A 13901-nucleotide genomic window follows, 5' to 3' on the forward strand; every position below is an offset into this window, starting at 1 on the left:
ATTTTCAGGTGCAGATTCTTGAGCCTGCAGAATTCTGGCTCAGGTTCCCAGAATTCTCCAGAATTCTGCAGAATTGACTTTGTTCCTGGAGACATCTAATTGCATTCTACATATTAATTAGCTTTCAATATACATTTTCACAAAATATCTGATATATAGGTGTAGTCTGTGAAAAGCTACAAGCATTAGTCCAAAGTGCTCTGCTCAGTCCAATTTCAATCTGCTCGATGTTTTAGATAATTTTCAACATGATTTATTACAGTGACCACCTCACAGACCGCTCAGGTGACAGTAAATCAACCTTGGTCAGCTGATCTGATGAATAAGACATCCAAGACCTTCATGACTCTGCAGAAACAAGTCCAGAATGGGGTGAGTACCTGCCTGTGGTTAGGGTTAGCCCGTGAAGTTACACATTACATCCTGCATATAGTTTTGCTTTCTATCTTGTGTAAAGGCCTCGAAAATGAAAACAGTCCTTGTCTTGACCATTGTTTCAATTTGCATAACCTTTGACATATTACCTAGAATTCCTGTCGCCGCACATGCGTCCTGATCTCTGTACATACATGATACACGTGATACGTCATATCACAGTCCATCCTAATTATAATGTGTTTGTCTTACAAATGCTCTCAAGCTCATTTCAGCTCTGAACTTACATCTAATTCTTACAGATCAGTGTGGAGCTGGGCAATACCATTGGATTCCAGCGTGCCATGGTGGTGAATTTCAAGCAAAGGTTGGGTGCCAATTACATCGATTGCTGCCTATAATTTTGCAAATACATAGTCTCTTCACCCAGCATAAAGTATATAAACTTAAATTGTGCAGAGCAAGGAGGTGGTCTTTAACCTCCTTGTGCAGAGTCATTTCGCAAAGGTGGCTTTTGATAGTTAAAGTGCATGATCATCCATGTTTCTCATCTTTGTAACTTGAACCCATTTTTCCTTAACAGCTCGAGCAACACAATCATTGTGGTGACACGTCTGATAGCAGCCAGTTATGCCGCCAGCTCTGTCCAGTCTGCGTTTGTGAGCACGGTGACTAACGGGCAGATCAACCAGATTGTAGTGGACAAGACATCTGCTAATATTGTCAAAGATGGTAAGACAACCATTATTTGTAATAACTTTGCACATATTCGCACCATTTTGTCTTTCATACCGGCCTCTACAGTAACAACAGTCACTGAAGTATCTCCTTTTATTGTCAAAGATAAAGGGAAAACTGCAGTAATAAAAAAGCATAGAACAGTCAAACCTGGTGTACCAACCACCTCTACATGATGACCCACTGGTCACCACAACTGCTTTTGAGCAGTCCTTCGAATTTTTCCATAGACGCAAAGACATAGTTAAAATATATCAGGTGCAATATACACTCATTGACAATTATTTATGTATATGAATCTTTGCTACGTAGAAGCAACTGTCGACCTTTGCTATGTAGAAAGCAACTGCAGAGAAACAAGTTTGGTATTCGTAAGCAACATGTATTTTCTTTGAAGAGTTTGTTTTCTTTTTCTCTAGTGAGCACATCATCATCAGTGACAATGTCATTGAACCAGACATGGTCTGCAAACTTACTAAGTGTGAAGTCTGTCACCTACCAACAACTCAAGACCAAAATAGAGGAATCTGTAAGTAAAGATGCTATAGTTCAAATCTGTTCATTGAAGTTATTGTGATTAGAAATGCCAGAAATGTACTTAGAGATGCTTATAGAAATGTGGATGATACCCATTGATACACGAAGGTTACTACTGTTATTTCGTTGTTTATGTTCTTTCCTACATATTGTTTGCAATTGAAAAGGGTTCTGAGAATTTCTGGTCACTTTCAACAACAACCATTGTTATACATGTAATCTTTTATGTATGCCAAGTTGCCAGCACTATGAATTTCTTAAACAAAATGTCAACTAACCCAGTAACTAATATCAGTTATTCCTTTACAGATGACTGCAAGACTGCTCACAACATTTGGTGTCCAAGGTGTTCAGGTGGCAGGGTTTAAACAAACGTAGGTTCCAAGTCTAGTCTCAGTCTGCTTATCACCAACCTAAAATGAAACTTCCTTTAAGATATGAGAATCCTTGAAATATAGTAGCTATCTTATATCCTACATGTTAAATGATGACTGCTGCATTTCAAATTTGACCAAATTTGGGACATATCTGTCCAGCTTTACAATCTCATTTTATGAGAATATGTTTATTTGCCAGCCATAATGAAGTCCTTGACGTGTTCCGATGTAATAAACTACAACTTAGTAAAAGTGACATGATTCTGAGTTATAACTTATCAGGTTGTTGTTTAAAATTTCTTCCTGTTTCACAGCATGTCAACACAGGTCCAAGTAATCCTGAGGATTGTAGCTGCGCAGTATGCCCAGTCTGCGGCACAGCAGATGTTTGTAACAGTTGTACAGACTGAACAGATAGCTGGTCTTCCTGTCATAACTACATCAGCTGTTGTCCAAAAGGATGGTGAGTTTCTTTTATTTTTTTTACACCGTTTTGAGTTGTGTCAGACTTGTTTTTACTTTGACCACAAAATTATGACAAAATGTTGTTGATTAAGTGTGCAATAATATTCTACAGTTTTTTATGGCTAGTATACATTTGTACATTGTCCCATTTCCTCCTCCTTCTCCTTGTCTGTTCAGTCTTCAGAGACTATCTGTGCACCCACAAAGCTCTCTTATGGTTTAAGATGTGACTTACATGCAAGAATCTAGTCGGAAATCTTCAAACTTGGTTGCACACACTGCATATTGTGCTGTATAGTTGGAGTGCATTTGATGCGTTTTCTCTGTTTCTCTTTTTAAGTTTCTCCCCTTCTCTTGTTTGCATCCATGGTATCTTAAACACAATTTAGCGACTGCCCTTCCCACGTGTCTGTTGAGATGTTACATTTGTACAGGTCTTCATGCCTCTCTTACAAGTGCCATTATCCAAGTAGTCAGGTGCCAGAGCTTAGTTAATTGCACAGCACGTCCTGTAGAAACCATCCATCTTCCAAATCACTGCTAAAGTAATCATTTTTGGTTCCTTTTCCAGTGACGGTTTCTCAGACTGCCCAGATGACATTGGCACAGACGTTTTCAGCTGACCTTGCAAACATGACCTCATCTAGTTCTGTGGCATTAAAAACACAGCTGGAAGAATCGGTAAAGGACCTGCAATATGTATTTTGATGTTGTCTGCATTATATTGCAAAAAGAAAAAAAAGTTGAATCACTGGTTCTTTTATACCAAGTAGTTATAAATCATCAAAATTTGAGATGAATTCATGTGTTATATCTTTATGTTTGGTCCAAGTGTAGCCTTTGATCAATTTGATGTCAAATAAATGTGTTTTTGTCTCGCAGCTGAGTGTGGCGTTTGGAAACACTGTTGGCTTTCAACGTGTCAGCGTGGTAGAATTCAAACAAAGGTGAGAAAGACTGTCAGACATGTATAATGTATTGATTATGCTCGACCAATATGTTATACAGCTTTATGCTAAGACATGCATCCTTGAAAGTTTGTTTCATTTGTTTATTCATGTCCTATCATGATCAATCCAAGAAAATGCACGTTTTAAATGCAAAATGCACCAGAGGTTGAGAAAATCTGTCGTCCTCGAACAAAAATTATAACAACAACAATTCCGAAGTCCTAATTCGGTAGTAGAAAATTTTACACTTGGTGCACGTGGAGTATGTTCAATTTTTTCTATGGAAGCCATGTGAGACAAGTAGAACTCCATAAGATACATTAAGACATTTAATGCTGTATTTCATTGTTAATTCCTTTTTTCAGTTCCAGCAAGACAGTTGTTGTCGTGACTAAAATAGTGGTGGCCTCCTATGCTTCAACCTCTGTCCAGACGATTTTCGTTACAACAGTCAAGAGTGGCCGCATTGGAACAATAAGCGTGAATACAGCATCAGCAGTGGTTAAACAGGATGGTAAATGTTGCTGAAATTGTATTACATATGATTGTACTTTCCACAATTTTTCTTGCGGAAGAAATGGCTTCATGTCAGATAGACACATAATGCATTAGTTTGGAATCAAAATTCGTATTCCGCCAGAGGCAAAGAAATCGCAAAGAAAGTATTCTTTTTCATTTTTGATGTCTCAATTGCTTGGTCACACCTCGGGCAATTACTAAGGCCACTAGGCTCTGGCTGTTTACAGAATGTCATTTCAGAGTTCAGATTTTTAATTTAGCTTTACCAACTGTACTCCTCTCCATTTGGCTCCTGACTGAGAAGAGGGAGTAGCCAGCAAACTTAATAACAAAATACAATAACAACAACAAACAGGAAGCTACATAACATTATAATTATTGTCTTGTTCTTCCTTCCATTCTATTTTAGTGAGTACATCAAGCACTGTGACCATGATAGTAAAACAAACCTGGTCAACGGAGCTCATGAATGTGACAAGCGTCTCCTTCCAGACACTGAAGACAAAGATTGAGGAAACGGTTAGTATTGCTTCCGTAATTAGGTTCAACAGGTTGGTAGATCAATTGATGAGCAAAGTCTTCTTTGTTACACAACCTTCTTTAATTCTTTAGAAAACGTTTGACGACCATTCATCAATACAAAATGAAACAATAGCACCGATAGTATTTGTTTCACATTGTACTGATGAAGGCAAATTGGAAGGTCGTTAATTGGAACATTTAGTGAAGATTTGAAGAAGGTTGTATAACAAAGAAGACTTTGCTGAAGTAAGTATTAGGTGTTATTTTCTTTCATTTGCTCATGGATTGGAAAAAAATCAATTATGCTTATAGAGGCCCTTCCCTCTTACATGTAATATGAACACTAACGGCAAAATTCAACCACACTTTCCTTATTTTTCACAGATGACAGAAAAATTGTTGATGACAGTTGGATTCCAGGGTCTTGAGGTGGCTGAATTCAAGAAAACGTAAGATTTCTGGGATCAATGTTATTGATGCATATTGATCTTTGTCAATGTCATTGATCTTTAAAGTCCTAAAGATTGGATACAGATTAATTGCTTACCAAGTTCAGCCAGTTTGCATGTTAAGAACTTGATAAATGAGCTCCTCTCTTAATTACATCTACTGTAAATTATCTTGCTCTAATTCATTTAATAAAACTTTTGCTGGAATGATCACGTTTGTTGAATCACTGTTTTGCAGAGAATCCAACAACATTCAGGTCATAGTGAGAATAGTCACCGCCCAGTATGCTGCCACCGCTACCCAGAATGCATTTGTTACCGTGGTAACCACTGGTCAGGTGACTGGTCTCGCCATAGACAACACGTCAGCTGTCATTCAGAAGGACGGTAAGCTCCCTCTGGCATTTCATACAGAAACTGCAGCTCAAAAATTTTATTTAAGTCCATTGTGGTTGAAGTATGGATCATAAATACTGAGTTTTTCATCATCATCATCATTACGGAGGAGTTGCCTGGACCAGGTCCACTCTCCCCCTCCAGAGTGGAGAGTGTTTCAGTGTCACAACTTGATGAATTAGATGATCAAAACTTGTTCTTCTTTTACAGTTACGGTTTCTCAGACTGCGCAGATGACCTTGACGAAGAAGTGGTCAGCTGACCTGGTGAATAGAACATCCGTGACCTTCATCACCCTTCAAACACAGCTGCAAGAAGCTGTAAGTAACCTTGTTTGTCAGTCTTGAGTGCTGAATGAATTTTCTTTTGCTATGTAGTACTACATGCCTTGGTCTACTCTATAATTACCATCAATAGCCAAAACTAATCCAATCTTCCATATTGTGCATCAAAATCCACTTTCACAGTTTATGCTTTATAATTATGTGAATAAGAGTTTGTGCCAAGGACATGTTGATGTACTAATAAAAGTAATGACCAATACAACACATTGACTTTTACCGTTTTTGTCCTCTCCAGTTGAGTGTACAGTTTGGAACTGTGGTGGGTTTCCAAAGGGCCAACGTGATACGATTTTCACAAAGGTACATTATTTTTCTCCAATCTTCTGTACAAATTATTTTTTTTAAGAATTTGTTACTTTTAGTACTACGTTTGGTTATAAGATAGATGAAACTTAATCATCCTTATGCATGACATTTACAATTTGTCTTTTTTGCCCCCGTTTTATTCCAGCTCTACCAACACAACTATTGTCGTAGTCCGCATGATAGTGACGTCATACGCAGCGACGTCAGTGCAGACAAACTTTGTACAAATAGTGTCCTCTGGACAACTGGGTGGAATTTCTGTGACTGCAAACTCTGCAATGGTTAAGAAAGATGGTAAATATTACATGTATATGTATATATCACTATATCTGTAACACACCAACGTTGCTGGTTGCATGATTGTATATTACACTGAATGACCCATGACACATAACCTTTGCACATCTAGCGCTTAACATTTTAAGCTATGTTATGGTCAATGCTCCTATAGTACTTGATGACAAAAAGTTCTAATGATATTCACTATGTAACAGTGACAGCTGTATGATATTCGTAGTTGGTTAATGTTAGCTCCAAATATTCAATTCTTTTCATATGTATAATTTGTTTCTTTGTTTCTCTGCTAGTGAGCGTTTCCTCATCCTTATCCTTGACGGTCACCCAAGCCTGGTCAACTGCCTTACAGGACACAACAAGCGTGGCTTACAAACAACTCAAGACGCAAGTAGAAGAAACGGTGAGACAGAACATGGAACATTGAATACAGCATCTCTGACATTAAAGAGCTGCTTTCATTGTATCAGAAAAGCATGTTGTGAGTGCTTCTACTGATCTTTTTAAACAATGTCTGTTACAGATGACGCTACAGCTGCTTGAGACAGTTGGTTTCCAGGGTTTGCAAGTGGCGGAGTTCCGACGAACGTATGTATCTTCTTGCACAAAGTATTGCTCTTAATGTAAGATAATCGCGATGATTTCTTCGTATTTTAGCTCCATAGATGATTTTTACATGCATACAAGTATGTGTCTTCTCCAGGACTTGTTGTCAATGAATATGCAAACATTGCACACTATTGCAACCCCATTTTTCTATTTTTATTTGTAGAGAGTCCAACACCATCCAGGTCATTGTGAGGATTGTGACGGCACAGTATGCAGCAACATCTACCCAGAATGCATTTGTTACCGTTGTAACCAAGGGTCAAGTCGTGGGTCTTGCTGTCGACAACACATCTGCTGTTGTACAGAAGGATGGTAAGATTTAATGAAACTTTTATTCTAGTGTTAGAAACAGGTATTATAACGGTTTCTGTTCTCAGTCTCGTGTTCCTTAATGATCTTAATCTGAAGCTTCAAGCAGATCAGTGGCAAATGAACACTCCTTGGCCAGCTGCACTCCTTGGTCAGCTTATGATACTATCTTACACCACAGTGACTGTAGAATCTGCTTACCTTATAGTAACTCATTGTTACTGTGTATAGTAGTCACTCATTCATTCACACTATCATATCCATTGTCTACATGTATTGTAAGTCATGTCTCTGCTTGGAGATTGCCGTTAATGTAACTGTTACTTTATAGTAGTCTCACTTACTCACTCATTCACACTATCCAATTTATCATCTGTTTGTTGCACATGTTTCAACAATGTTCAGAAAATACCTCTTAACCTCTTAAAATACATCATAAGTAAAATATGTCTCTAACACTTTTGACACTTTCTAAAAGACTTAGTGGTGTGATTTCAATTATTTGACTGATTTTAAACATTCCTTTGTCAAACAGTGACAGTATCTCAGACTGCCCAGGTGACCTTGACTCAACAGTTTTCTGCTGACCTTGTGAATAAAACGTCCCAGGCCTTCATCACTTTGCAAACACAAATGCAGGAGGCTGTGAGTATTGCATTTCCGCTCCTTTTTGGAAATCTAAGGATGGCTTTACCTTGTTTTACGTTGTGTTTTAATTTATTTCAATATCATCTTCTTGCAAATTACGATAATTTCCACAATCTAGGGGCAGAGTGAGTTATGTACATGCATTTATAGAACATACAACACTCTACAATTTTGCAGCTGTTGAACTAAGCTACAAATTTCAAATTACTTCCTTATCCTTTTAGCTGACTGTGCAGTTCGGGACCACTATTGGGTTCCAAAGAGTCAACATTGTGGAGTTCACCCAAAGGTTCGTGTCTGGCTCTTTCTTGAATTTAGGAAACCAACAATCCATTTTGTTTAAAGGTGACCCTCTAGAATATGTTATGAAAAATGATTTTCGAAAATACTCCCGTTGTTACTAAGTTTGTTCTCATTTGATTTGCTTTTTAAGATAGAATGAAAAGATGGAATTGGTAAAGGCATCAAAATAGTGACTATGATGAAATTCAATGCATGGAGCTAACTGTTGACCACGCGCACTTTGTTTTTCAAGGTAGAAATAGAAAGATAGGACTTAATCAAGGGGTACCTAACTATGACTACCTGTTCCAGTTCCACCAACACAGTTGTTGTGGTAGTCCGGATGGTGATGGCCTCCTACGCTGCCAGCTCAGTCCAGACAACTCTTGTGCAGACCGTCGCATCTGGGCAAATTGGATCCATCTCTGTCAACTCCAGTGTGACTGCAACTGTCAAGAGAGATGGTACACAATGATTGTTTGGCCTCTAATTTCTGAATGTCTCATATCATCACAGCAGAAAAATCTGTTTTGACTGTGACAACTATATGTATTGATCATTACTAATCCATCGTTCATGTTCGAAAAAGCCTATCAATGCAGTAAATGTATGAAAAATCTTTACACTCAATCACTCACTATCCGGTTTATCGTCTGTTAACTAAGACAAGGATTAGACGAGCTTGCACATAGATGTGAGGGCTTGATGACAGTTTGCTGTAGCCTTTATCGTTAGGGCTGACTTTATTTAGGTTGAGGAGATGATGTTGTCAATCCATCTTTTACTTTTAAGGATGAAGTGATAATGATGAAGGATGAAGTTTAAAAAATTCTCCATGTAACATTACACTTAAACTTGAGATACATTTTTGAACTCAGTCTAAAATCGCAAAACTGTGTGCTCTGATTTCCAGTCAGCGTTTCGTCCTCATTGTCCTTGGCGGTGAATCAAGCCTATTCAGCTGACCTAGAGGACACTACCAGCGTGACTTACAAACAACTCAAGACACAAGTAGAAGAGGCGGTGGGTACAATAGAGGATTCTGATAATTTAAGAATCGGTTGAGATTGTGTTTTCACCTTTTGAAAATATCTGTCAGCACATTGACATTTATAATTAGATTAACTTCTATAATTCTACATTGACAATATCATGGGGAAGAGCCTCAGAACAGAATATCTTGATACAAGTAGAATCAATTAAAAAGGACAATGATAATTATTCAGTTTTCACAAAAACTTTCATAGCTGAATAGAATATCTGATAATGTTTAAATAAATTTGTGACAAATAAAACTTTACAAAGCAGTCTTTTGTAGTTGCAGTACAATGTTTACTATCCATGAAATGGTTGATGCCATTGATGCCTTTACTGGATGACCCTGGGTATCTGTTGAAGTCTAACAAACATCACAATGTATTGCAGATGACAATACAGCTGCTGGAAACAGTTGGTTTCCAAGGCTTGCAGGTAGCAGAATTCCGACAAACGTAAGATCCAATATCTTCCTATATAAGGAAGATCTTCCTCTGTCCATTTTGGGCTAAGTGCCCTATTCCATAGGGAATTTTAGACATTTCTTTTTGCCATTTACCTGTATTTCTATGTATCACTTTAAGAAAGAAAATATTCAAGAAATCACATTCGGCACATACTTACAATTCTTTTCCAATTGAAAGAACATGCAGATATTGAACTATTGAACGATATCAAAGCAAAGATCGAATAACAGTCACTGTACTTTTCCTAACAGGAAGACCAACACCATACAGGTCATCGTGAGGATACTGAAACCACAGTTTTTAATTTAGATTATTGAATGACAGATCTACAGATGTTGAACCATTGAATAGTAGAAAAGAAAATCACAAATATTGATGAATAAAAGTCAATGTAACTTTTCCTAACAGGAAGACCAACACCGTCCAGGTAATAGTGAGAATAGTGACAGCACAGTATGCTGCCACAGCTACCCAGCAGGCCTTTGTTACCGTGGTAACCTCAGGTCAGGTCACTGGCCTCTCGGTCATCAACACATCAGCTGTAGTCCAGAACGACGGTAAGAATAATATTTTTATTCCATATAGCATCTTTTATCTGTGTAACAGTGTTTGTGTAAAGCATGTATGTGACTAATATCCAATAAGTAAGGACCCTGGGGGCTAAAGTGTCTTGCAGTTAACAACTCCATGTACTACTGCATAGTCTCTCAAAGACAAAATCTACGTCTTATTCTGTGCATCTTGTCAGACTTTCATCTTAATTTCCACTACTGTAACAGTGACGGTGTCCCAGACTGCCCAGATGACCTTGACACAGCAGTTTTCAGCTGACCTTGCAAACAAAACATCTAAAGCCTTCATCACTCTGCAGACAAAGCTACAGGAATCAGTAAGTGTTTTCAGTCACAAATAAAACGTATATCAATCAAATAATTGATCCTAGATAATATCGGAGTCTTAAGATTCTTAGGTCGGACATACTTCCTAATACGTCTCTGAAATGTATCAGTTCTGAAACAAAGTTAGCGTTGGTGTGGCGAAACTAGTATAGTGTTAAGGTTGGGCTCAAAAGCGAAAGGTCCCGGGTTCGATAGTCACCATGCCCATTGGTAAAGGCAGTTTACACCACTTTCTTTGACGGTGGAGTGACGCCCACCTAGCCCTTTTGCTAATCTGTCCAAAGTGTGCCAATAAACACAAATTTGGTTTGCAAATGTGTCATCATATATATGCCAACATCAGTTTAATTTGATATTCACATTCTTCATTTCATTGTAATCATTGTAAGGTAAGCCTTTTCAACTTTGCCTGTTCTTATCCACAGTTGAGTGTTCAGTTTGGAAACACGGTTGGATTCCAAAGAGTCATTGTCGTGGAGTTTACCAAGAGGTGAGTTTTCCAATTTTGCACAGCTGATAAAAGTTATTCTAATCTTAAACATTTTCTTTTCATTTAGAGTCAATTCCACATTACCAAGAGGGTGTTTCTTTTGTTCCAACATTTTGGAAATCTTTATAACATTCTAATTAGTAACTGTTTATAACATCATTGTGATGTTCTAAATATTTTCTACAGCATTCAAACATGTTAGAAACATTTCTAACATCAAAGTCATTATTTCTGATAGTTCCTAAACTGTTCCAACATAGATTCATCATTTGTGATCATATGTAACAGTTCGAACATTGAAACAAAATGATGAAACTGGGTCAGTGGGCTGGGGAGAGGGCAATTCACACATCCCTGCCAAGTACAGGAAATTATGTCAGTCTCACAGCTTCTCACAAAAGACTCACTAGTGTCTACTGAAGAGAATCTAAAAATACAAGACCCAAACAAAAGACCCAGCTTAGCAGCTTGGTTTATGGAGGTTACAAAAGATTTTATGGAGGAAAAAAAATGACGCAAATTGTTGGAACATTTGAGAACATGTTCCAACAATAACACATAGATGTTTCTAAATTGTTCTAAATAAAGAGATATTTAAATTATTACTTTCCCAATGTTTCCAACATATATAGATAGGTTCAAACATGTCCAAACTTTCATTTTGAATTGTTTGAACAATTTAGAACTTAAGTGACTGAGATATTCTTTTACTTAGAATAGTTCAAACTTATGACAAATATTATTGAAAAACCCTCTCGGTGACTCGGATTCGACTCTAAATAACACGATTTACAATAAAGAATAGTAGATTTTTAGATGATAAAAAACATATCTGCACAATGTTGATACAGACTGAGTATGCATGAATAACGAAGTACCTGTTGGCTTCTATCTCCAGTTCCACCAACACAGTTGTTGTGGTAGTCCGGATGGTGATGGCCTCCTATGCTGCCAGCTCTGTCCAGACCACGTTAGTACAGACTGTCAAATCTGGGCAGCTGGCAGGCGTGTCCATCAACTCCAATGTCACTGCAACTGTCACGAAGGATGGTAAATATTTTGTAACTACACATCCAATTTAGATGTTGCACTAAGTGCTGAACAATAATCATTGGAAAGATCTTTTATGATTTCCATTTTAAAGAATGCAGATTGAGTCGCACTATAATGGGTATCAAAATTTCATACAATGTATCATTAATTCATATTTAGTATTTGTTATTGGTTGGCATACATAATTATTGTATCTTGTGCAATTGTTGAACATTTATTGCACTGTTATCATCTAGTGCTGTATAGAGCAGTTACCACTAATACAAATCTACATAGGCGATAATGTAAAATTTAGCAAGTTCAGGGTGTCATAATCTCATCCGTGAACATTCCAGGTCATAAGAACTCACCCCACACAGCAGCCCGCTTTCTCAAGTGTCCAAAAGTCTAATATTTAAACTTTCTGACCAGTGCAACTATTCCACCGGTCAAACCTGCCGCCATCTTGCTTTTTCATGACGTCATTTTTGGGACTCAGCACTTCAAATTAGGGGTCAGCACAGGCCAAAAAGATGGACCAAAACCTATTTTTTTGGCCGAATCTGAACATCTGCAGTACACTGTCTCACCAATATGAAATGTACTTACATTTTCCTGCTAAAAGTCGAAAATAGACTAAAATACTGTATGGACTCGTTTTGGGCCTTCTGCGCCTGCGTCAATTAGGGTCATTGCCCTATAATGTTTTGATTCTTATCCATGACCTCTCTCTCCTCTCTAAATTTTAAATAGCCTTGAAAGCAATCTAGATTGAATATTAAACGCATTGACTTGACCCATATTCATTGTAATCGTTTCTACTTTCAGTGACTTTAACATCTTCGGTTTCGATGGCCTTGACCCAGTCCTACTCAGCTGACCTGAAGGACAGCACTACTGTGGCTTACAAAACGCTCCAGACTAAGATAGAGGAATCTGTAAGTAGTCCATGGGTAAAAAAGTTCACAAGAATCGATGTTAAAAAAACTCCAATTATCTGTTCAATTACAACCTTTCAAACCTTATGACCTTGCATTGATATTAACAACCATGTGTATGGACAAAAATCTAAATTTTTAATTTGGTAGTCAGATAAACATCTAGGTTTTGTCATGTAAGTACTATGATAACTGACTGTAACAACTGTATGTTTGTGTGTGCCCAGGCCCTCTCTGAAAATCAGTGTTCAGATATAGAGCTACCCCAGTGGAAGAAATCAGAAATAGAGAAATAAATACATTTAATACGTACTTTTTAATTAGCTACTATTTCCTGTGTTTGCCACTTTCAGTTGTCCCTTCAACTCCTGCAGACTGTAGGTTTCCAGGGTCTACAAGTGTTACAGTTTAAGGAGACGTAAGTACATTGTATATATTCTATATAAGCCTTGTGTCTTCTCAAGTTGGACAAGGATGTTGTATAAAGACTAGATTCTTTAATATATTATTCAGCAGCTGCAGTAAATGGCCAACGGACGCCGGATAAGCAACTCAAGCAATTCAACTCTAATGGGATGATTTTTATTGAATTAAAATACAACATGGCAAAATGGAGAGAAACGGCTGAAAATCTATACTTGCGTGGATGTCATGCATATAATCAAATCAACATGACCTTAGTGTTAACCGTTGTTCTTTCATTTTCCTTCCAGCCAATCTAAACGTGTAGAAGTGGTAGTTGTGATAGCTGCTGCTGAGTATGCTCTCAAACAGTCCCAGCAGTCCTTCACCACAGTGGTCCGGTCTGGAAACGTTGGGGGCTTGTCTGTGGATGCTTCCTCTGTAGTAGTCAAAAAGGACAGTGAGTACCTTGAAACCATAGAGCCCATAGATATAGACATTTTTTATGCCAATATGAA

At 37.7% G+C, this 13901-nt stretch overlaps 1 protein-coding gene across 1 annotated transcript in view; it reads left to right on the top strand.

The window, feature by feature from the left end:
- Window positions 1-13901, top strand: part of LOC118404904 (serine-rich adhesin for platelets-like) — a 79370-nt gene that overhangs the window by 19409 nt on the left and 46060 nt on the right. The window contains exons 29-58 of the mRNA XM_035804285.1: window positions 263-372; window positions 678-742; window positions 959-1107; window positions 1533-1642; window positions 1960-2024; window positions 2342-2490; window positions 3064-3173; window positions 3375-3439; window positions 3808-3956; window positions 4371-4480; window positions 4868-4932; window positions 5171-5319; window positions 5539-5648; window positions 5908-5972; window positions 6124-6272; window positions 6566-6675; window positions 6796-6860; window positions 7045-7193; window positions 7726-7835; window positions 8063-8127; window positions 8433-8584; window positions 9034-9143; window positions 9546-9610; window positions 10031-10179; window positions 10402-10511; window positions 10947-11011; window positions 11910-12061; window positions 12872-12981; window positions 13335-13399; window positions 13695-13843. Of these exons, the coding sequence (XP_035660178.1) occupies window positions 263-372; window positions 678-742; window positions 959-1107; window positions 1533-1642; window positions 1960-2024; window positions 2342-2490; window positions 3064-3173; window positions 3375-3439; window positions 3808-3956; window positions 4371-4480; window positions 4868-4932; window positions 5171-5319; window positions 5539-5648; window positions 5908-5972; window positions 6124-6272; window positions 6566-6675; window positions 6796-6860; window positions 7045-7193; window positions 7726-7835; window positions 8063-8127; window positions 8433-8584; window positions 9034-9143; window positions 9546-9610; window positions 10031-10179; window positions 10402-10511; window positions 10947-11011; window positions 11910-12061; window positions 12872-12981; window positions 13335-13399; window positions 13695-13843 (3246 nt within the window). The remainder of the gene's footprint in view (window positions 1-262; window positions 373-677; window positions 743-958; window positions 1108-1532; window positions 1643-1959; window positions 2025-2341; window positions 2491-3063; window positions 3174-3374; window positions 3440-3807; window positions 3957-4370; window positions 4481-4867; window positions 4933-5170; window positions 5320-5538; window positions 5649-5907; window positions 5973-6123; window positions 6273-6565; window positions 6676-6795; window positions 6861-7044; window positions 7194-7725; window positions 7836-8062; window positions 8128-8432; window positions 8585-9033; window positions 9144-9545; window positions 9611-10030; window positions 10180-10401; window positions 10512-10946; window positions 11012-11909; window positions 12062-12871; window positions 12982-13334; window positions 13400-13694; window positions 13844-13901) is intronic.

Source organism: Branchiostoma floridae, chromosome 17, assembly GCF_000003815.2.
Source record: "Branchiostoma floridae strain S238N-H82 chromosome 17, Bfl_VNyyK, whole genome shotgun sequence".
NCBI lineage: Eukaryota > Metazoa > Chordata > Leptocardii > Amphioxiformes > Branchiostomatidae > Branchiostoma > Branchiostoma floridae.